This window comes from Alexandromys fortis, unplaced genomic scaffold (genome assembly GCF_014885135.2).
Source record: "Alexandromys fortis isolate MF-2015 unplaced genomic scaffold, M_Fortis_MF-2015_v1.1 scaffold_159, whole genome shotgun sequence".
NCBI classification, from domain to species: Eukaryota; Metazoa; Chordata; class Mammalia; order Rodentia; family Cricetidae; genus Alexandromys; species Alexandromys fortis.
In genome coordinates, this window is record NW_026068031.1 from 408,464 (window position 1) to 432,495 (window position 24,032).

Below are 24,032 nucleotides of genomic sequence, written 5' to 3' on the forward strand. Positions count from 1 at the left end.
TTTCACCAAAACACAAAAAGTAAATGGCAGTGTGGTTTTTTGTTTGGGGGGGGTTATTTGCTTGTTTTTTCTTTTTTTTTATTTTGTTTTTCAAAATAGGGTTTCTATGTAGCCCTGGCTGTCCTAGAACCCATTCTGTAGACCAGGCTAGCCTCAAATCCAGAGATTCTCCTGCCTCTGCCTCCTGAGTGCTGGGGTTAAAGGCGTGTGCTACCATTGCCTGGAAAATAATTATTTCTTAAAAATAGCTGTGGGGGGTGGGGGGGGCTGGAGAGATGGCTCAGAGGTTAAGAGCATTGCCTGCTCTTTCAAAGGTCCTAAGTTCAATTCCCAGCAACCACATGGTGGCTCACAACCATCTGTAATGGGGTCTGGTGCCCTCTTCTGGCCTGCAGGCATACACAGAATATTGTATACATAATAAATAAATAAATAAATAATAGTTGTAGGGTAGAATCTAAAGTGAATCTCGGAGCGTTTAGAAGTGTGTCTTGTCTGGACTGATCCATTCATTTTGTTTGAATGAGATTTTTGCTTGTACACAATTTCTAGCATTTATTGGTCATTTGAAAATGGCATGGTTGAGTAACTTGAACTAGCTCTCCAAGTCTCCTTAAAAAGGCATTCACAGTGTCACCAATCTCAGAAGAGTCGTGGAATACAAGTTTTCCAAAACTAATTTTTGTTTTTGAACTGCCTCCGCATTTCCCTTAAAGTAATGGGCTTGCCTTGTTTGTGCTGCGGAATGCCTGTAAGGCAGCACATCTGAGTAGTCTTACACTTTGCTCACTGTCTTGAAGGAACTGGTCCTTAGGGGGAAAGTCACCAGTTGAACTGGTAGTAGTCCCTCCAGACACTGCAGCATTTCAGGGCGGGTGGAATGCTTGCTGCGTTGTCTCGTCTTGCATATAGGATAGTTATGTGGCCTGTACAAAGGAGTTGAGAGTTCAGACTTTGAGCTTTGCTCTTTCTTTGGGACATTTCTAGACAGATGAGTTAACTGACCTAACGTGTGGCAGTGAAGGCTGAGTACTGTGAGGGCCCTGCCTTGCTTCACGCTCAGGTACCACCTTGGAAGGCCCTGCTTCTGCGCTGCCAGTGCCAGTGTCACGCGGTGAGAAACAGCGAGTGCACTTCAGTGTTAGGATAGTTCTGACCTGAAAACCGAGAGCCTTTGGTCTGCTGACTCCATTGGGGAAGTTGGCCTTCTGTGGACCACAGGACCTCTGGGCATTTCTAGGTGTGCGTTCCCTGGGAAGAGACTTCCATAGAGGTGCACTTGGGAGAGCTGTATGCAGTCTGTGTTCTTTTCTTCTGGTCATTTCTGTTGGCAGTACACTCGTAGATGTCTTTTTAGGCTCTACTGAAACATGAACAGGGGAGAGCTGTTGTGTTTATGTGTTGTGAAGATGCAAAGGAAGAAAATAAAAATGTTAACTGTAAGTCTGTGCTGTCAAGTTGGTTATTATCTAATCATAGCTTTTCCCCAGAGGTTTTCCTACAGAAATGGAATTTATCTGTGTCTTGTAGTTTTTCTCTTGCTTTTTTTTTAAAGTATAAAATACTGAAAATGTTTTGTTTTGTTTTCTTCAGCACAAAACGTGTGGACCATTCAAATACCAGATTGGCTTCTCAGCTTGATAGAAATCCAGGTAATAGTCCTGTCTGTAACGAGGCAATCAGAGGATTTGCTTTCTGTGTGTTCCTGTACACTTATCCGTGCGTGCACACACACTCACACACTCAGCCTCTCAGCGTTCACAGCCTCACTCCCTGCTTACTATAAACCCTCTAAAAGTTGTTCTGTTTGACACAGGATCTCTGTGTAGCCCAGCCTGACTTCAAACTTTCAGTGTAGTACAGACTGGCCTTTAATTCCCTATCCTCCTGCCTCAGCCTCCTGAAGGCTTGGATTACAATATTAATTTCTTGAAATCCAGATATCCTTCATTTTTTTTCCTTTTTACCTTAGCAAAGTGTAGTATATATGAACTAGAGCATTTCCAGTGTATATACTGTTTCTTGATAGGGTGTATCTTACGAATGACAACAAAAATTTTAAATATGCCATTTGAAGATAGTCCTTATGTAAGCTAAGTAGAAGTCAGATGAAAACTGGATAAGAATGATGCGCTTGCCAACACGTATCCTTCCTTACACCTTTCTCCCAAGTGTTAAGTAAATATTAAAGTTGAATTTTATTTAATTAATTGTATGCATAGATGTCCTGGAGATTTTCCAATACTCACCCAAGATACTGATTCAGTGGGCAGAATTTTGGTTGTGGTATCATTATCCAATGTTTGGTTCTTAGCTTATTTGGAAAATCTCATTTTATCAACCAAATCCTAGGAACCTTGCTGCTCCAACTATATGAAACTAATGAGTTAGTTAATTAGCTCAGGAAACTATTTATCATTGCTCCCAAGTAGACTGGAATATGTTTCCATTTAATGCATAAATTTCTTCAAATGCTCTGTCCATCTGAGAAACCAAACTCTTAAGAATCAAATTGATTTTCAGTTATAAAATTAAACTAGGAAGAGCCCCTTACTTGGCATTGCTTACGTACAATCTCATGGGGGAGAAAAACCATTTCCAACATGTGCTCACATGGGCTTGGGATTCTCAGATGCTGGTAACACCATCCTTAGGAAGAAATCACACACCTTTTTTATGGCCAGACACATAACTGGATGCAATTAGACTCTCATTTCCCCCTCATTGTCTTAATGTATAGTTAGTGTGAGTTTATAAAATTTCCAAGCCTTGAATATTTGCTCTTCTCCGATACTTAGACTACAGCCCAGGCATTGCTGCTGTGGGTGGAATGCCGGCGAAGGTGGTTGGGGCTGTCGTGAATCCGTGGTGGTTTTGCTTGTGCTTTTCTTCAGTGTAACTTCGTGTCCAATTCTGCAGGTGCTGCTGTGTCTGCTGCACGGGAGCCTTCACAGTGTTTGGGCTTTGACTCATTTCTCTTTGTTTAGTTTTGGTTTTGTTAAAATCTTACATAATCTTACCAACTTCCTTTACCAGATCATCTTTTTGTTTCTTGGATTCTGTATCCTATATATTTTAATGGAAAGGTGTATTTCATTAAATGACAATAACAGTCCTTGAATCATAAATAATGCCAATCGGATCCCTGAACTGCACAAACTGGAACCCTTAGAGGGGTGTTAGGACTTCTAACTCTTCAGGGTTTACTTTCTAAGTGAGCATGAGTGTGTGTGTGTGTGTGTGTGCGTGCGCGCGCGTGCGTGCGCGCACCCCGATGCTAGAAGAGGGCACTCCTAGAGCTGGCATTGACAGGGGCTTGTCAGCAGCTGAAACTCAGATCCAGCCCCTTGACTTTAACCCTGGATTCTGAAAAGTTGCGCATTATCTTATGTGTGTTGATGAGGTTTCCACTGCTGTGAAGGGTGGATGTATTCTGTTCACAGTTTCAGAGGTGGAAGTTTGTGGTTGCCTGGCACCATTGAGCTATGTGCTGTGGGCTTGTATTGAGGCAGACCTCAAGACCAGGAGCATGTGACAGCGGAGTTGCTCTTGCCAGGATACCAGTCACTCTCGCAGCCTTGTCCCCATGCCATGCTTCCTTTTTTTTATTTTTATTTATTTTATTTTTTTGTGTTTTGAATACATCCCAGAGTTTCCCCTCCCTCCACTCTTCTAGTCGCCTTACCTCACCCCCCAAATACACTTCTTCTCTGTTTCCCTTCAGAAAGGAGCAGACGTCCCTGGTGTGGGAGGTCTTTCTGTCTATGTGTTGCTTTTATTGGTTAATGAATGAAGAAACTGACTAGCAAGGTAGAACTTAGTTAGGCAGGGAAAGTTAGGGTGAATGCTGGGAGAAAGAGGGCAAAGTCAGAAGAAGCCATGGAGCCGCCAGAGACAGATATGTTGAAACTTTGCCAGTAGGCCACGAGCCTCATGGTAAAATATAAAATAATGGAGATGGGTTATTTCTATATGTAAGCACTAGCTGGCAATACGTTTAAGTAATTGGCCAAGCAGTGATTTAATTAATACAGTTTCTGTGTGGTTATTTCGGGAATCTGGGCAGCCTGGAACACACTAATGGCCTCTAATAGCATCTCCCCAAGATATAAGCTGAACACAGCATAAGAAGTTACAATAAGATATGAGGCACAAACCCTCATATCAAGAGAGAATGAATGAGGCAACCCAGTAGGAGGGAGAGGACTCCATGTGCAGGCCTATGAGTCAGAGACACCCTCCAATACACTCCCATTGCAGGAAGTCCCACAGAACACCCAGCTACACAACCCGCAAGGTATGTGCAGAGAACCTAGCACAGACTGTCCATGCAGGCTCCATGATTGTCAATTCAGTCCCTGTGAGCCTCATGAGCCCTACTTAGTTGATTCTGTGTGCATGTTCTCCTGGTGTCCTCTACCTGTCTCTTTCTTACAATTCCTCCTCCCCTTCTTCTGCGGAGTTCCTGAGCTCCAAGAGGAGGTACCCACTGGAGATCTCCAGTTTGGGCTCTCTGCTTAATGTTTGGCTGTGATCTTTGCATCTGCTCCCATCAGCTGCTGTGGAGGCCTCTGTGATGATGATTGGGCTAGGCACTAATCTGGCTTCTGGAAGCCGGCACAGCCTCAGGTAGAGCTGCCGTACTTCCTTCTGCTTAGCACCCCCTCCCACTGATGTCACATGTCTAGGCATGAGCCTTTGTGGGACATGGTACGCCCAAACCATAACACCGCTTTGTTTTTGTGTACAAATTGTAGGGGTGTGGCATGCATCTTTCCTTTTCTTGTGAAAGAAATGTAAACACAGCCATAGAGGAATTTAGTTTTAGATTGTTGGTTTGTTTTGTCTCACTCGGTATCCCAGGCTGGCCCCAAATCTGTGGCAGTCTTCCTGCCTCCCCCTCTTGAGTGCTGGGATTGCAGCTACATTGACCAGCTAGTTTCAGTATTTTTAATGATCTTGTTCATCAATACAACAGGTATTTAAAGTGAAATCAACTTTTCTTCAAATCTTTTCTTACAGGGTCAGATGACAACAATCTGAATTCCATCTTCTACGAGCATCTAACCAGATCCCTGCAGCACAGTCTTTGTGGGGATTTGCTGTTAGGAAGGTGGGGAAACTATAGTACCGGGGACTGTTTCATCCTCGCCTCTGACTATCTCAATGCATTAGTACACCTGATAGAGATAGGCAACGGCCTGGTCACTTTCCAGCTGCGGGGACTTGAATTCAGAGGTAAGATGTCCATTGCCCCTTTACTTTCAGAGAGTGCTAAGTTTTCTATGTTTAAATCCCAAATGAGAAGTTCAGAATTGGCCGCTGGGGGATGGCTTAGCTGCAAGAGCATTTGCTGCTCATCCAGGCTGAGGTTTAGGTCCCAGCACCCAGATCAGGTGGCTAACGACTCCGATTCCAGGAGATCTGACACCCTCTCCTGGCCCCCAAGGGCACTTGCATGTGTGTGGGTACATGTAAATGTACTCAGGGAACGCGTGTATATATCAAATTATAAGTAAATCTTGGGGGGAAAGTTAGAAAATAGATCCCTGGGATTGTAACACGGTATTGGACCCCTCCACCCACGTCTCACTGAAAGAAGTGCGATGTTGGTGCTGTGGGAGATCAGCCAGCTCACCTGCAGGTGCTGCCTCCTTGCCTGTTCTTCACTTGCCAGGCCCCTTGTCACCAATTGTACATGTCTGTTCAAGGATGAAGGTGTAGATAGAACACTGAGTTTTTGTGAACCAGAAAGTAGTTAACTGAGCCATCATAAAGTGCCCTACCATTATCCTCAATAGTTGTTGGTGCTGGTGTTGTTTTCAAGACAGGCTGTTGTGTAGCCCTAGCTGTCCTGGAGCTCACTATGTACACGGGCTGGCCTCAAATTCATAGAGCTCCACCTGACTCTGCCTCCTCAGTGCTGGGATTGAACTGTGTGCTGCTACGCCCAACCCTCTATAGTCTTCTCAATTAAAATGAAATCACATAACCTAAAAACAACTGTTTAAAAAAAAGGAAGTGGTGACCTTTAGTGTACATTCACAGTGTGCAGCCACCATCTCTAGTTCCAAAACATTACCATTACTGCAAAGTAAAACCTTCAATCCAATCAAAGTTATTCCTCATTGCCCCCCCCCCACCAGCCCTCTGTAATTCTATGTGCTGACAAACCAATCAGTTCTTTCTCCATAGAAAGTCATACATTCAGAAAAATACCAACTTGGGTTATCAGATCCTGCAAAAATAACTAGTTTATCTACATGAGTGTACACATGAAGTTCGTTTTATGGAGATTTCAAGTTTTGTTTTTGAATGTATTTCTAATGAGGATTATTTAGACTTGTGCATCTGGAGAGTTTTAGCCTAGTTTCTAAAAAGGTCTCTGTGGCGTTTTTAGTTTGTAAGGAAAACAAGGAAGCATTTTCTTGGGAAAAGAGCCAATCAGAGGATAGTTTCTCTTGTCAAGGTGATTGGCCTGGGACGTGCCCAGGAGATGAACAGACTGTGCTCTGCTGTGTCTGTTTCCATGGAGCTCCTATCCTGACTGGGCAGCATCCGTCCGCTGTTCACTGGTGATGAGTGCACAGCTTTAGGGGAGGAGCATCTGCTCATTGGCCTTTGCTTGATGTTAATGCAGTTATAATACCCATTAAAATGTTGTGGAGAATCATTAGTGGAAACTAAAGCACTACTTCATAGCACAAATCCCAGGCTTTCATGGCTAAAGCACGTGGTGCTTCTGCAGATGACAGTCAGCCTGGGCTCTGGAGTTCGCTGTGGTTTGGTGGTGACTACCCTAAGGCAAATCAGTCATATACCCTGAATTGCCGGAAGAGGCGTCTTTTCTAAATTGTTGGTGCTCAGTAGGCATTCATTTTCCCAGTTGCTATTTTTCTTTATCTTTGTCTGTAATGATCTTGTCTTTTTTTAAGGTACCTATTGTCAACAGCGAGAAGTGGAAGCCATCACAGAAGGTGTGGAAGAGGATGAAGGATTTTGCTGCTGTGAGCCTGGCCACGTTCCTCATGTGCTGTCCTTTAATGCTGCATTTGGCCAGCGCTGGCTGGCTTGGGAAGTGGTTGTCACTAAGTATATTCTGGAGGGCTACAGCATCACTGACAACAGTGCCGCTTCCATGCTTCAAGTCTTTGATCTCCGCAGAGTACTTACCACGTACTATGTCAAGGTAAGGGTGTGTGCCTCACGGCTCTTAAGACACTCAGATCTGCAGTCAGGTGGAGTTGACAGAAGTTTCCAGATTTTCTGAAGGTCACATTGAGACCATGGAGCTCGGTCCTAGATGAAGAGACTTATCAGGCCGGAGGGCAAAACCAGACCCCCTCATTGGCCAAGCTTAGTCCTTTATAGGTGAAGAGAATTTTTTGTTTTTGTTATTGTGGGTTTGTTTTGTTTGACCGAGTATCACTGTATAGCCCTGGCTGCCCTGGATCTTGTTATCTAGACCAGATTGATCTGGAATCTTCAGAGACCCATGGCCTCTGTATCCCTGTTGGGATTAAACGTGTCTCACAAGACCCAGCAAAGTCAGTATTTTTAAGAAAGGAGTGTGTGGTAAGCCATGCTTTTATGATTGTACATCTGAATTTTTTCTGTTTTTCATTTTAACCACTAAGTTCTGGATTTGTGCTGATTTCGATGGACCTTGAGCCTTCCATTCAGTTAGACCCAAGAAGCTAAAGAACTTGATTTACACTTTTCTTAACTTGGGTGTTTGTGCCCACGTGTGTGTGTCTGTCTGTCTGTCTGTCTGTCTGTCTTTGTGTGCATGTGTATGAATGTGTGCCTCCTTTTATGTTTGTTTTTTACTTTATCTCTATTATTTGACTTTAGGAGCACTAAAAGTTTAAATAACTTCTTGTGAGAAAATTTTCAAAATAAATACAGCGTACTAATTTTCCACCTCTTTAAAAATACCTTGAATTTAAGCACTGAAATTGATAGGCTACAAGTTGCCTTACCAGATTTATGGTGTTAATCCTAAGATTCTCAAGAGAAAGAACAATTCTACAATTTTGAGCCAAATTTGAAACAAACTTGAATTAAATGCGGACCACAAAGATGGTCTCTGGTCAGGTCTACCTCTAGGTTCCCAGAGAATGGCCACAAGTCATGTTTTGCAGGGACTTAAAGGGCAAAACCCACAATTCCTTGCATATCCCATCAGATCCAATCAGGGGCAAGCATACATCCTGACACATTTCCTGCCTAATTACCTCCCGCCCACGTGTGATCAAGCATGTCCAGCACAGTTGACTCATACAGACTAGGGGAATGAAAACATGTGGCTTGTTATTTCCCGAGAGCTACAGCGCCCGCATTTCAGGAACTTATCTGGTCCCTTTGCTGGTGGAGCTTACAGGTTATTTGGCTCTCACAATTGTAGTGGAAGCTGCGGGCTGCATTCCTGCCACCCAGCTCCCGGTCGCCTGGCTAGCTTATGCCCCAAAATAACAACACACAAACTGTATTCATATAAACACTGCTTGGCCCATTTCTATTCATGTGTGTAGCACCACGAGGTGCGCTTACCAGTAAGATTCTAGCCTACGTGCATCCTGGGTCGGAGCTTCATCGCGTCTGCCCTGGAGAGCAGCGGCATGGCGTCTGTCTGAGGCGTCTTACCTCACTTCCTCTTCCTCCCAGCATTTTGTTCTGCTTACTCCACCCACCTATGTTCTAACCTATCAGGGCCAAGCAATTTCTTTATTAATTAACCAATGGCCTTCCTCCATCACACAATGGTTGATTTTAAAGCACTGGATGGTGTTTCCATCTAGGAAGGCTCAAAGTAACTTTCTTAAAATTAGGCACGGGACATGGTGTTAAATATTTTGAGCTAAATTATCTGTAGGTGATAAGAAATTGGAATGAATTTTTGCATTGTGATTTGATTGGAATTCCCTGTGTTTCGTAATTAGGGGATCATTTATTATGTCACAGCCTCCTCTAAGTTAGAGGAGTGGCTTGCGAATGAGACAATGCAGGAAGGACTGCGTCTGTGTGCAGACCGAAATTATGTTGATGTGGACCCAACTTTTAACCCAAACATTGACGAAGACTATGACCATCGTCTGGCAGGCATATCTCGGGAGAGTTTCTGTGTGATTTACCTCAACTGGATAGAGTACTGCTCTTCCCGGAGAGCAAAGGTAAGCTGTTGCACGGCCTTTGTATCTCTCTGAATTCAGGTTTTCACAAAATGGGAGAATATCCTATTATTGTGAGTCAGTTTTTCCTGCACTTCTCAGATCCTCTGGGTTAGGCAGCATGCCTGTGTCAGAATGTTTGAGCCAAACCGGCTCTGCCAAGGCAGCTGAAGAGCATCCTTGCTTAGCGTCCTGCTGGCATTTGTTTTACTGTAATCCTTCTAAATAGCCTGCTTGTGCAGCCGTGACTGCTGTTGGAGAGTGTAGACCTAGGACTTTCAGTACGAAATTAGGTAAAATTCAACACTTTGAAAATAAAGAGTGTTTTAGGTCTCTCCCAGGAAACTCTGATTCCGGAAATTTAAATCCTAGACCTAAAATAGGAATCTCCCCATGACATTGATGCAAGTGTTTCCCCATGCACACGTCAGGACAACTTGTCCTGCCCTAAAGTAAGATAAGTACAGACTTTCCAACTACTCTTTCTTCTAGGCGTATAGCACTGTCATGTTCCTGGCCAGCCCTCAAAACCACAGACCCCAAGACTGACTAGGGCTCACTGTCTTCTCAGGGAAGGTCTGTGGAGCTGAGCACCCAGCATCCTGTTTACTTGGTATCCTGGAGTTAGCAGTGCCTGACAGCCAGTATCTGTGGCTTTACCAAACCCGTTAGCCCTTACTTCCCAGCTGTTTTCAGGAACCCTGCCATCTTAGCATCTTCTCATCAGTAGAAATGGGGTGCCTTTGTGCCCCTCTCTGAGTGGCAGCCTTGCACTTTACACTGATGTGCAGCAGAGCATATGCTGATGGGAGTCACTTGTCCTAAAGCAGTGATGAGTAGGCTACACACCCTTCTAGGCGGGCCAACCAGGGACATGCCACAGGCAGCTAGGTGGTTTATTTGTTTTTTTTTTTTATACATGAAACATGCCTAAGGGGTTTTTGCCTAATGTTTTCAAATTTGAAGGGCATTTGATGCATGTGGACATGTTATAATATCCCTTTTGTGGCTTGGACAGTATTGAAGTACATTATTTTCTTACTCAGAAATGGCCTCCATCCTCAAGTACTCTCAGGTTATTGGACATTTGGCCATAGATGAAGAAATCCTACTAAGTGCCCATACACCATATATTCAAAAGGCTCACCTTGGGGGCTGAGAAGGTAGCTCAGCACCTAGTGCACTTGCTGTCCTTCCAGAGGACCTGAGTTTGATTCCCAGCACACATGATGGCTCACAACCGCCTGTAACTCTTAGTTCTGGGGGATCCAGTGCCCTCTTCTGACCTCAGGCATGCCCATGGTGCATATGTGTGTGTGTGTGTGTGTGTGTGTGTGTGTGTGTGTGTATGCAGACAAAATACTCATATACATAAAATAAGCATTTTTGAGGCCCAGTTCTGATCTGGGTGTCCTCAACCCCTTCAGACAGCCCACTCAGCCCTGGATATATTCTACCCACTGTATACAGTCCCTTTAGAATAAAGTTATTAGTGGTATTTTCCAGCCATATCTCCCTTCTGCTATAGTTTTTCTTTAATCAAATCAAAATTGTTCCCATCTCCTTAAGAGCACGAATTCTGCTCCCATAAATCCCTTCCCAGAAGGACCTCCTCCTAGAAAAGCCCTCTAAACTTGGAGATGCACTGGCTCCAAGCTCAAGGACACTCACCAGTGTAGCCGGCCTCTGCCTCATTCTCTCCACTCTCCCTCTGAGACAGTATCCCACCAAACAGAACTCTTCTCTGACAGTAGAGTTCAGCTCTTCCTTTCTCTGTCTGCCTTACCCGTGGGGTCTTTTCTGATTTGTTACATTCCCACAAAGCTTCCCGGTATCTAATGTTCTTTATTTTCAAGCCTCTAGATGTGGACAGAGACTCTTCCCTGGTGACTCTTTGTTATGGACTCTGCGTTCTGGGCCGGAGGGCTTTGGGAACGGCCTCCCACCATATGTCCAGGTAAAGAGGCCGTTCTGTTTTCCAGAAGGTATTGGGAAAGGGATGGGGCTGGAACAATGGCTGAGTGATTAGTAAGAGCACTAGCTGTTCTTCCAAGAGATCTGGGTTCAACTCCCAGCTCACATGGTGTCCCACAACTGTCTGTAACTCTAGTTTCAGGGATCTGATGGCCTCTGTGAGCACTAGGCAGGTGTGTGGTACACAGATTCACACAGAAGCACAGCACACATAGAGTAAACGAGCATGAGAAGCTCTCTGTGATGTAAACTAAATGTTTTGTTTGACTACTTGGTTGTGTTTTGAAACATTCGTTTTGGGATATTTTACTGCAAAGTTTCTGAAAATTTCATTTTTCTATAAATGTTTTTGCTGAACGTCTTATGTTGTAGTAACTAACTGGCTTTCAACCTCCCACTTGTGATAATAGCTACTAATTGTGACAATTTAATGGACTTCGAGCATTTTATAATCACTCTGTAAGATTTGATTGGTCTCATATTTTATCTGTTTTTCTAATAAATTTCCCTGGTTTGTTTTCCTATATTTCTTCATAATCTTTGTCTATATCATTTAGTGTAATGTGTATTTTAAAGGAGTAGTTCCTACTTTAAATGTCTCTGGTTTCATGTTTCACACGAGATTCCTTCATTTCCCTCGCTACACAGGCTCTCTCCCATTGTCTGTCTCTGCAAGCCGTTTCCCTGCTTCATAAGCAAGGCTCCCAGGCATACAGGACCCATTTCCTGGGAGTCTCACTAAGGAGTTCAGACTTCAGTTTCTGGAGTCTGCTTTCAAAACTCCCCAGACGATTGTGATGCAAAGCAGCTAGGAGATTCAGTGTCATGAAGACCTCTGTCAAAATATGTGCCGTTTCTCTCCACCTCACAGTAACCTGGAGTCCTTCCTCTATGGACTGCATGCCCTGTTTAAAGGGGACTTCAGGATTTCCTCAGTCCGAGATGAGTGGATTTTCGCTGACATGGAACTGTTGAGGAAAGTTGTAGTACCTGGAATCCGTATGTCCATTAAACTCCATCAGGTAAGAGATGAGTTGGTTGTGTGTTTTTAATTCATTTCAGAGGTTTGCTGATACTTCATGGTTTGATTTTCATGCTGTGTTTTGGGGGAACCTTTGGAAAGGCTCTCATCTGAATCTAGGAAAAGCCTGACTCCTAGCAAGGCGTTAAATCCCAGAAGCCTGAACCCATGTTTCTCATAGTAACGGTAGTAGTGAATTTCAGTATTAATGTCCATCACCATTGATAATCTAGGAGCCGTGGCACACTGAAAGGAGAGGGCTGTACCCCTGAAACGCTTGTTGGATTTCATGTGTTTGGAGTTCCTGCCCCCGCAAACACCTGATAGCCACAAGTGCCTCGTGACTCCTGTAGGATGGCATGCTGCTGCCTTCTGCTTGGTGTGCCCCCGAGCGGCAGGCAGTCAGGACAGGCTCAGTGGTCACTGACAGTCCTACTAGGGAGTGCAGTGAAAATTGGACCCCAAAATGTATTTGCAAAGCCCTGGACCCTTTGAGGAACACGCTGTGGATTGTGTGCTGGCACTTGTTCCTCTGGTCATGTCTCTCAACTGTGCTTACAGATCTGCGGTTTGAGACAAGACTCGGTACATTTAAAAGAGAAGCCAGTGTCCAGGTCACTGGGGTGGGGAGTACTGTGTAGGGATTCAACCAGAGTCTCCTGCACTCCAGGCAGGTGCTCTGCTGCTAAGCGCTATCCTCAGCCCGCTCTGAGAGACAGAGAAAGGTTCCTTAGGTTGTCCAGGCTGGCTTTGAACTAATGAGCGTCCCGAGTAGCTGGGATTACAGGCTTAAGCACAAGACTCCATCATAAAAACTTCCGTTTTCTATAGTTGAAGCCAGTGAGAAGAAGCATTTGAACAAGATTAAAACCTGCAGTTAGCGTGCCCGATACCATGTGTCGGTCCTACTGTCAGTCAGTTCCTTTCTCCTCCAAATAACCATACTGATTCTAGTAAGCAGAGGTGGATGGAGGGACCTCTCCCACAGCAAGCATTTGCCAAAGGCAGCACAGTGTGCGAGGTGTCTTGTCTGTTGTCCAGGTCAGTGCAAAGTCTTTAGGAGTGCTGTTATCCGTCAGGCAGGTCACAGACTTTATCTATAGGTTCTGCAAAGGCAGAGCTCTTAAGAGATTAATCCGTGGAACTAGAGAGAAAGCTCAGCAGTTAAGAATTCATATAACTTTTTTTTTAAAGATTTATTTATTTGTTATGTATACAGTATTCTGTCTGCATGTACACCTGTACACCAGAAGAGGGCACCAGATCTCACTACAGATGGTTGTGAGTCATCATATGGTTGCTGGGAATCAAACTCAGGACCTCTGGAAGAGCAGCCAGTGCTCTCTACCTCTGAGCCATCCCTCTAGCCCAATACTATTCTTGACAGAAGACCCAAGTTCAATCCCCTTCATCCACAGCAGGCAGCTCACAACTATCTCTAACTCCACTCCAGGATCTGACATGTACAGGCACCTGCACTCACATCCACATCTGTACACAAACGTGTATATTTATATATAGATAAGCAAAAATAAAATGAATTGAAAAAAGATTTTCATTGTAAAAGAGATGAATCCTGGTGTTGGAAGCTGTGTTGACCTGGGATTACCATTTGTGAACTTTGAACCTGGGAAGCAGTTCTGCCCCCATTGAGTTTGAGTCTTGCTGCATGTGAAGGTGTTATCCAGCCTCCCTGGCAGGTGAAGGGAACGGGGAAGTGAGGACAGGCCACTGTTAGACTTCATCACTCAGGTACACAGCATCATTTTCATAGATTGCACCCTGGGGACTGGCTTTTTACTCCTCCTCTTCCCTGCCAGACATGAGCTGTAGTTACTGGGGTTGAGCTGGGATGAGTATGTGCCTGCATCAACCTTCTAGCTACGTGCAAAAGCAAACAGTAAGACAGCTGCATTTCCTGAATAACATTAGATCTGAGTTACGATTATTTTGATGTGTATCTTTAATCCCCTGTTAACTTGGAGGTTTTAAAAGGGATGCTCCCTTTGTCTCGTTCATGCTTCCTGCCTCAGTCTTGCAGACAATAGGTGGCAAATGTCCATCGTAGGGCTAAGTGGTCATAGAGACAAAGAGGCTCTTGGAGTGGCACTGGAATACCGAATCTACGTACAGTCACATGCAGAGAGGGGCAAGGGCAGGATAATTGTCATGTTGCAGCTATTACAAATGTGTGTCTTTATGGAAAATTTATTTAGCTTATAAAGAGCACAATGTAGAGACCTTTCGAGACTCTTGTGTGTGCAGGTCAGTGAGACAGCCCAGTGGGTAAAGGCACTTGCTGCACAAACCTGGAGACCTGAGCTCAGTCCTGAGAGCCTATGGCAGGGTGGAAGGAGAGAACCAACTCCACAGAGCTGTTTTGTGACCACTACATGCATACATACTATACACACACAAAATTATAAACTTTAAACATGTGTAAATAAATATGTAAAAACTACCTTGAAAGAGGTAAAAAGACAATTTATGAAACTTGGTTATGTAAAGCTTTGAAGAAAGTGTTGGTTCAAGAGCTGAGACATGTATAAAACAGTAACCCAATTAGTAGAACAGTAATGCGCATGTTCATAACAGCACTCATACGTATAATAGGAAGTTAAGCCCATTTGTAAGAATTTTTGCTTATTATCCTAGAACTTATTTTCCTTTTTTCCAAAACAAAACCAAAAATCTACATGTGCTATTTCTGTGTTTAGGACCATTTCACTTCTCCAGACGAGTATGACGACCCCACTGTGCTCTATGAAGCCATCGTGTCTCATGAAAAGAACCTAGTGATAGCCCACGAAGGGGACCCAGCGTGGCGGAGTGCAGTGCTCGCCAACTCCCCCTCCTTGCTGGCTCTGCGGCATGTCATGGACGACGGCACCAATGAGTACAAGATCATCATGCTCAACCGGCGCCACCTGAGCTTCAGGGTCATCAAGGTGAGTCTGCAGCACAGGCCTGGACAAGGGAGATTGGTCAGGAGTCTTAATCCAGCCTCCCAAGTGTGGTTGTTTATACCTTGCCTTATGAACACTCACTTTCAGAATTCCCTCCGCCCTGTGAGGTTTTCTTAGATGCAGTAAAGCCTTTAGTTTGTTTAGTTTATTTCAGGGCTGGTGGACTTTTATCCATTACATATAAAATCTGAACAGTATCCTTTAAAAGCCTGCACTCGGCAGGCGGTGGTTGCGCACATCTTTAATCCCAGTATTTGGGGAAGCAGAGGCAGGTGAATCTCTGTGAGTTCAAGGCCAACCTGGTCTACAGAGTGAGTTCCAGGAAAGCCAAAGATACACAGAAAAACCCTGTCTCAAAAAGAAACAAACAAACAAACAAACAAACAAAAACCCCACAGCACTCCACTGCTAATGAGGTGCTCTCCTCATTTAAAAGAGAATAGCAAAGCTTGTGCTTCATTGTGGTTCAAAGCTGACTGTAAGTGGTTTGTTCCTTAAATTCTCTCTCACTCTCTCTCAGTCTGCACATACGTGAGTGTTCATGTATGTGTGTGTGTATGTGTGTAAATGTTTGAGGGGTTTAGGAACGTTGGTTTTTGAAATTAAAAGTTTATCATGATTCACTTTGATCTCTTTAAGAGTGCATGTGTGCACAGCACACCCTAGTGCGGCCGGCATTCTGTGGAAGCTGGAGAACAGCTTTCAGGAATTGGTTCTCCTTCCACCACACAGGAGGGCGCCAGGGGTCACACTCAAGTCACCAGACTTAGAAGAAAATAGCTTTACCTGCGGAGCCATCTTGTCCTCCACCATCTTTATCTGGTCTTTTAATCAACCCCAAAATATCACAAACATCCTCTCAAATTGAAATATGTGTTGCCTGTCTTTTCCAGCAAAACTATTATCTAGTCCACTAGCTTGGCAAAGGAGCTCATTTTACTTAGTTTCTAGAAGGTGTAGCAAGAGAAAGTATACCATAGGTGCCTACTACTTAGCAGTCAGCTATTCAAGAAGAGACACTGACTAACTCCTTTCACAGGTGAGCTTGTGTTCATAGCTTTTCAGTTGGTCACCACACTGTGTCACCCATTTCTGCACTTCCTTTCTTGACCTTTGTCCTTACCCTCCCCTGTCCCGTAGGTGAATAAGGAATGTGTCCGAGGTCTCTGGGCAGGGCAGCAGCAGGAGCTGGTTTTTCTCCGGAACCGGAACCCCGAGAGAGGCAGCATCCAGAATGCAAAGCAGGCGCTGCGGAACATGATAAACTCATCTTGTGATCAGCCTATTGGCTACCCGATCTTTGTGTCACCCCTGACAACGTCTTACTCTGACAGCCACGATCAGCTCAAAGAAATTCTTGGGGGACCAATCAGCTTGGGAAATATCCGGAACTTCATAGTGTCCACCTGGCACAGGTAGTGGGGTTGTGTCCTGGGCTGCTTTCTCTCAGCACTGTGTCAGCTCACCTAGGAAGCTCGTAGGGAAGATGGAGATGCCGGGGTGTACTCCACCTGAACACCAGGAGGTAGAAATCAGCTCCTTACCTTCAGAAACCGAGATAAACCTTAGGTCAGGCTCAGGTAACAGTAGAGCTCATGTACCTGTGGCGATGTCAGCAGAACTCTAATATTCCCATTGCCCCTGTTCCTGTGTTTAACTTCCTCATTCTGCTGCGACATCTTGCCTCTCGTAAGAGAAAGACATCGGAACCTTGCATGTGGATTGCTTTCTTTGCACCTGCACTCCTTCTCAGCAGCAGGGAGCACTCCACACAGCCAGTGGTTACCATTGCAGCGGTCCAGTCGTCACCCAGATGCGGTTCCTGAGTGTGTGTGTTGTGTTTCTCTGCCTTCTTTGTCTAGTGAAGCCGGACATAGGTATAGGCGCGTCATAGTTCGGTGGATGGTAGGGACAACTATAGGTTATTGTTCTCAGTTTCTATTTATCAGAGCACTAGGAAAACAGAGTATGAGCTAGAGCTACAGACTCTTAGTGGTGTCTTTAAATTTTCCAAGGACTAGCCAGTGCTTAAAGACTCAGGTTGGGTTACTGTCTAACAGCATAAGCCAGAAGAGTATTCACAGGGTTTCATTTTCAGAAAACCTCTGTTAGCTACAGTGCCTGCCAGAAACTGACCCCTGGGGGAGGCAGCATATAGATAGGTTGCTGGGACCAAGGGCGGTGTTGGCGCAGGGTGTCCAGTACCAAACCGAGGTAAGCCTGCCCCATTAGGGCAGCTGTTAGTCTTCCTGTATTTAAAACAACAAAAGCCAAACAGCAAGATGAAGCAGTGCTCTGTCAGCAAATCCCGCAGCAGTGTAGACAAACTGGGTCTCTGCTCAACAGATACTGGCAAGAATTCTGTTGCCAAAGCTTGGTGTGGTGGCTTGTACCTGTGATCCCAGCATTCAGGGCACTGAAGCAGGAGGAGAATTTAAGAATATATACAGAGTCCTTGAGCAGCCTGGGCTATAGGATGCTGTTTCAGATGACAAAGATTGCTGATTCCAGCTGGGATCCTGAGAGCCCAGCTGTTCTGCAGTTCTTCATTACACTGTATGGACAGTGGGTGCAGAACTGTAGAGTTGGTAGGAGGAGTTGGGACATGGGGGAGGGGCACGATGTGCTTCTCAAGCCACTCTTGGGAAGGGGACTTGTTCCCGAGCCTCATTTTACCGTAATGACGTTGGGAGGTGGCTGTGACAGTCCTGGTACCCAAGAAGAGTGGAAAGGATCAGAGGGTTGTTTGAAGTGATGCAGGGCTAATGCTTTCTACCTTGGGATTTGTCTCCAGGTTAAGGAAAGGTTGTGGAGCTGGCTGTAACAGTGGTGGCAATATTGAAGATTCTGACACTGGAGGTGGCACTTCCTGTCCTGGTACCAACGCAGCCACAGTCAGTGATCCCCACAGCACCGGGTCCCAAGGAAGCACTGGAAACCAGGGACAGGCAGCAGGATCAGGGCTGCACCCACCCACCACGTCGTATCCTCCAACACTAGGTAACTCAAGAAAAAGTTATATTAGATGTTGGCCCCTTACCATGCAGCCAGCGTGTGTGTGTGTGTGTGTGTGTGTGTGTGTGTGTGTGTGGTATGTAAAGTAGGGGTGTGTATTGGTAATGGGAAGCATGGTGTTTCCTTGATATCCAGTAGTGCATTATAGCATTGTTACATCGGTCATTGATACACATGTATAAATCTTGTACTTCACTTGCTTTATGCAAAATATTACGGGTTTGTGTGCACACCTTTAATCCCAGCATCTCTGAGTTTGAAGCCAGCCTGGCCTGCAGAGTGAGTTACAGGATAGCCAGGACTGTAGAGATAGACTCTGTCTCCAAAAAAAAAAAAAAAAAAAAAAAAAAAAAAATATTTTTTTTAAAAAAAAATATAAATACATTTTAAATATATATAAATATATATACATTTTAAAAGCTAATAATATATAAGTATTGTATTTTATCTCATTTTTATCCTGTAGTACAGTAGCAGGCTTCTTCTGACTTTACAGTATTTTTGTATGTAAATCTTTGTAATCACAGGGACTCAGTGTGACAGACCTCGTAAGTGACCTGATGCCCAGCCCTGGGAGTCTTTGCAGGAGGTTTCTCTAAGTGGGCATCCTCAGAGCCTTCCACTGTGAGCTTCTCCTGTTACCTGCCTCTTGAGTAAATCTAGCTCGGGCACAGCCGTGTCCTTGTGCACTGGCCTTTTTTTTTTTTTTCCTTTCTCTCTCTTCCTCTCTCTCTTCCTCTCTCTCTCTCTCTCTCTCCTCAGCACTTTTCAGGCGCACAAATCTTAGCACGCAGTATAGCACTGAGCTCTGTGCTGCAGTCCCCTCCAGAAGCCGCCCTTCCAGCCCTGTAGCTCCGCGGCCCCTGCTTCCCACCCTGCCCCATCAGCTGCCATTCTGCTCTTGGCCTCTGAGTTTGACACTTGGATTCCACATGGATGTGAAACCAGGCTGTGTTGTTATTTTTATTTTATGTGTGAGTGAGCACATGTGTGCAGTGCCTGTGGAGGTCGGAAGAAGAAGGGGTCACATCCCCTGAAACTGGAGTTACAGATGGTTGGAAACTATTACATATATGCTGGGAATCGAACCCAGGTCTATGCAAGAGCAGCCAGTGCTCTTACCTTCTGAGCCATCTCTCCATCCCCACACAGTGTCTTTAAACATTTCTGATTCTGTCATTTCCAAAGTAACTTATTTCATTTATTTTTTTTACATTCTTATTTATCTGAAATATTTCTGTAAAAAAATATTTTAGCATTTATTCTAACCTTAAATCCAAATATTTGCTGTAAATTATTTTTTTCTTATACCGTAGAATTTGAATTTTAAAAAGCTTTTAAGAAATAACAAAATGATTTTATAGAAATACAAGAAAATAGATGTATTTCTTTTTTGTAACCTTTAAAGTTTTAGACATAAATGTTAAATTCTGTAAAGTTATGGAGTGATTGCTGAGGGAGACATTGAAGAAAGCACAGCACGCAGCCCAGGTGTGGCTTGTCTTCTGCTGATGGGGGCTGTCATTGCTTCCTGCCAGGCACTAGCCACAGCGCCCACTCGGTGCAGTCCAGTCTGGTCAGACAGTCCCCAGCTCGAGCCTCCATGGCCAGCCAGTCATCCTATTGCTACAGCAGCCGGCACTCGTCCCTCCGGATGTCCACCACGGGGTTCGTGCCATGTCGGCGCTCCTCCACCAGCCAGATATCTCTTCGACACCTGCCCTCATCCATCCAGTCCCGCCTCTCCATGGTGAACCAGATGGAAGGCAGCAGCCAGGGCGGCACAGTCTGTGTGCAGCACGGCCTGCCCTCCTCCAGCAGCTCTAGCCAGAGCATCCCGGCCTGCAAGCACCACACCCTTGTGGGCTTTCTTGGGGCAGAAGGCAGCCAGAGTGGAGCCCCTGAGGCCCAGCCGGGCAGCACCTTAAGTCCTGCCAACAGTTCCCATGCCAGAAAGGGGGAGGTGATTTACAGGGTCCAGGTGAGCAGGCCAAGAGCCTTCCTGCTGCTTCGCTTTTGTCTGTTGTCTTGTCAAATGGGGGGCTCCTGTGAAAATGTCATTTACTTAGGTGAGGGATTGGAGCACTTTGCAATGTTGGGGAAATTTTTCTGCCAACTTAAAAACTGAGAGAGGAAGTTTGTCCAAAAGGAATTGATTCGGGGCTGTTTAGATTTTCATTCTTTAAAAAAAAAAATCCACAGTAAGCAGTAGAGAATTTAAAATGCAAAGAGTCCTCTGAGAGAAATTTTGCTTAGTCTTAGGTTTTTTCATCATCAAGGGAAAATATGAATTGAAATATGTATCTGTCTAGATTGTGGATCTCAGTCAGATTCTGGAAGGGATCAACCTGTCAAAAAGGAAGGAGCTTCAGTGGCCTGATGAAGGAATTCGGTTAAAAGCGGGGAGAAACAGCTGGAAAGACTGGAGTCCTCAGGAGGGCATGGAAGGCCATGTAAGTTCCCCTTTGGTTTGGGCTGTGTCTGCTTGAGTCCTTACAGAGCTGCCCGGGGCTGAGTGTACGGTGCCTTCAAGGCCTAACTGCGCGTTTTGTTCTGATTACCAGGTGATTCACCGATGGGTGCCTTGCAGCAGAGACCCAGGTACAAGGTCCCACATCGACAAGACAGTGCTCCTGGTCCAGATTGATGATAAATACGTGACTGTGATTGAAACTGGGGTGCTAGAACTGGGGGCCGAAGTGTGAGCCTGCGCTGCACCCCTGCGCTCCTTTCTCTGGCTGAGAAAGTACATTTGCCGAAGTTCACCTGCAGGGACTGCCTGCCCTTCACAGCAGAGACTTGAACAGCGGCTTGGTTAAGCGCCTCCAACCCGACTCCTGTCGCTGTCTCCATCCCCAAATAAAGCTGAAATATTTTTTTAAGTTAGCTGCATGAAAGGCAAAATTCTGTTGGGGCCTGTCTGTGAAAGGCTCTCTATGCATTTATGCTTTAACCCACAGACTCTTGTCTCTAACTCTGAGCTCATATTTTTCTAATTTCATTGCCAAAAACAGTTGCCATGGTTTTTGTCGTAGAAAATGAAATCCATTGACCACGATTTTTACAAACAGATCCATGTGGGAACTTTGGGTTCAACACCTAACAGTATAAAAGTTTAATGTACAGTGAGGAAGATGATGGATAGAGGTAGGTTTATCTTATTCCTTGAAAGCTAAAAACTTTAATGAAAAAAAAACTGCACTAATTTTTTACAGCAATGCACTAAATCTGAGATTTCTCAGAACATTTATTTATATATAAAAATAAAATACCATTATTTAAATTGCCTTCAGGATTAGCCCCTCCCTTTCCTGACACATAGCCAGCAGGAGCTGCTGTCCCCTTTCTGTTAGTGTGCTGGACTCCGGAGACACACACATAGCTTCATCACTGATGTTTCCCAGAGCTGGTGACCAGAGGCTCGGCCTGGCCAGTGCCACCGCCAGCTGCCCTGTCACGTCTCACGTGTGCCGCGCTCCTCCCAGCTGGTGGCAGGCTCTGTGGAGTCGCTTCTGAACATGCTTTTGCTTTGCAAGAAGATGAAGGCCCAGGAACTTAAAGAAAGGATTTGCCTTTTATTTGAAGAGTTCCTAGCTCTTGAAGTCATTCACATGAAGTTCGGTTTCTCAAGTAAAATTTTTTCAAACAAAATGGTCTATGTGGCGCCGTTCTTGTCCTGCCGTCTCAGCAGATCTGCACTTTGCTGCTTCTGTGTTTTTTCTATTACTTGAATTTATTTCCTGTAATTTATAGTGTATACCTGTCATTTAAAATATTTATAACTGTGAAGTTGACTTAATTCATATGTTGTCTCATAATTCTGTTGGTTTTTTAGGAGCATGTGTTCAGGGAAGTGTGTACCTTGGCTAACGTGCGGCTGCGTGCGAGCTGCAGTTTAGTTTCACTGCAACTTTAAGCGTTTTCTAAATCCCCTTTGTTCTAAACTCCAAAGAAAATTGCCCGTCTCCTGAGCATCTGGGAGCCGCCATCTGTCTCCCCATGGACAGACAGCAGGAAGAAGCCGGTCACCCAGCTGAACTGTGACCACTCCACAGTGTGGCACTGGCCAGTTTACTCAGGGGCTTCTGTGGGAGCTGAGAGGAGAGAGCTGTTGTCCCCACTGCCTAGGCTCCTGGTCACAAGTGTCCTGGCGGTACAGGAGACAGGGTGAGAGCTGACAGCAGCCGGGAGGCGTCTCTCCACACCTGTGCTTCTAACCCTGTTGGTTTTTCTCCTTGTTATTTTAAAAATCAGTGGTTGTTCAGAACCCAATGTGCCTTGTACTGACGTTTCCATAGACTTCAAACTTTGCAAACTTTATTGTTTAAAAATATTTGTCAAATGACTTAATTGAACCTTTTCAAAAGGAGCCCTTTCTATTTCTAAATTGACTACTTTCAAGTGTATTTTCCTGCTACTGTTGCTCTATTCTGTTAGCTCGTGTGCGCAGATCTGTTCAGTATGTTCAGTAGTGGTGATCTTTCTGAAGCTGGAGATCCAGCCTGTCTGTCTGTGTTGAAAACTTCCCAGCAGAATTGTGCTCCCAGATACTTGTGTGTTCCCTGCTCAAAGATGGGCTTGATCTTTTCCTAGGTGGAGAAGTGGAGGGTGTACAATCTAAAGGGGAGACGATCTGTCTTACCACAGAGAAAGCATTAGAAGATGAACTTTAGGTGGTTTGGCCAAAGGTCAGAATTATATTTATGCCTGGTCCCCCTCATAACTGTTAGGTATTACATGCTCTGAAAGTAGGATTCCATATGTAAGACTGGGTCCTGTATGGAACATGTATATTGATTTGAGAGAGTTGGACATTTTTCTTGAAATAAGATGTTGTCACCATATAACTTTATTAAATTTATAAATTAGGAACCCAAGAGAAGTCTTGTTTTTTAGTTTTATAATCTAAAACTGGTGACCTTAAAACCACTTTTCTAATTACAGCAGGGGATAGTGATAATTGAAGATTTGTGTTTTAAGATTTAATTTATTAGTTTTTTTTTTCCTCCCAGTATCCACCTGGATAGCAAGCTAGTATTTTAGATTTTCTGCCCAGCCTTTCTTCTCACTAAAGTACAAAATTCCAGCATACTTCAGTGCTTTTAACTAATTTTGCAGGTAATTAACTTTCGATATCCTTTAGATACAACTGCCCCACTTTGAGAGGACAGTCCTGGAATGGCCTTGATTTCATCTTCAGTGACAAAAACAAAGTCTATTTGTGTCCCTAAACTGGGGCCTCCCTTTCTACGCCGTTTTCAGGAGCTGATAAGACTTTTTGCTAAGGAGCTTTACTTTTTTGTCTGTGAGTCTAGATTACCATGCAGTGGTACTGCATTTGGGACTGGGGAGGGTGGTGATGGGGGGGGACTTTACAAGAAGACAGTAATTACTTTCCAGGTGAGGGAGCAAGAGTTCAGTGTTCTGACTCTGTCTCCGCTAGCAGGGAATAAAGGTCCATTAGATTGGAGGTGTTTTGAAAAAAAAATTTTTTTTCAAGTATATTGATGATAATTCCAGTCTTTGAACGAGAAGATAACAAATAATATTTCTCTCTTGAAAGACACCTAGAGAGTGACCCTGGGTACTGACTGTCAAGCAGTGCACATGCAATCTTGTAGGAAACGTAACTCACTATGAACACTTTGGAGATTCGTTTATATTTCTATCTCCTATCAAAATAGAAAACACAGCTCACACTTGAGCAAGGGACACATTGCCTATGTAAATTCTGCTCCGCTTCCTGCCAGCACCTTTATGCCTCAGCCTGGAACTTACACGATGGGTTGCTGTCTTGAGCAATTCATCAAAAACTGGGTATCTAATGTTTGCCCAGTGCCTAAAATTGTCTTTTTAGCTAAATTTCTAGCATCCTTTGTTCTAAAT

The 24,032-nt window shown here is 44.5% G+C and overlaps 1 protein-coding gene across 6 annotated transcripts in view; it reads left to right on the forward strand.

Annotated features, from left to right (window-relative positions):
- The window catches only part of Pcnx1 (pecanex 1), a 142,439-nt gene extending 119,421 nt beyond the window's left edge, over positions 1–23,018 (forward strand). For all 6 annotated transcript variants that reach the window (XM_050164471.1, XM_050164473.1, XM_050164472.1 and 3 more), the window contains 12 exons: positions 1,594–1,652; positions 5,023–5,238; positions 6,936–7,189; positions 8,943–9,173; positions 11,027–11,127; positions 12,016–12,166; positions 14,883–15,113; positions 16,272–16,546; positions 17,926–18,131; positions 19,685–20,127; positions 20,459–20,599; positions 20,711–23,018. In XM_050164471.1, coding sequence (XP_050020428.1) covers positions 1,594–1,652; positions 5,023–5,238; positions 6,936–7,189; positions 8,943–9,173; positions 11,027–11,127; positions 12,016–12,166; positions 14,883–15,113; positions 16,272–16,546; positions 17,926–18,131; positions 19,685–20,127; positions 20,459–20,599; positions 20,711–20,851 — 2,449 coding nt within the window. In that variant the 3' untranslated portion in view covers positions 20,852–23,018. The remainder of the gene's footprint in view (positions 1–1,593; positions 1,653–5,022; positions 5,239–6,935; positions 7,190–8,942; positions 9,174–11,026; positions 11,128–12,015; positions 12,167–14,882; positions 15,114–16,271; positions 16,547–17,925; positions 18,132–19,684; positions 20,128–20,458; positions 20,600–20,710) is intronic.
- The last annotated feature ends 1,014 nt before the right edge of the window (positions 23,019–24,032 follow it).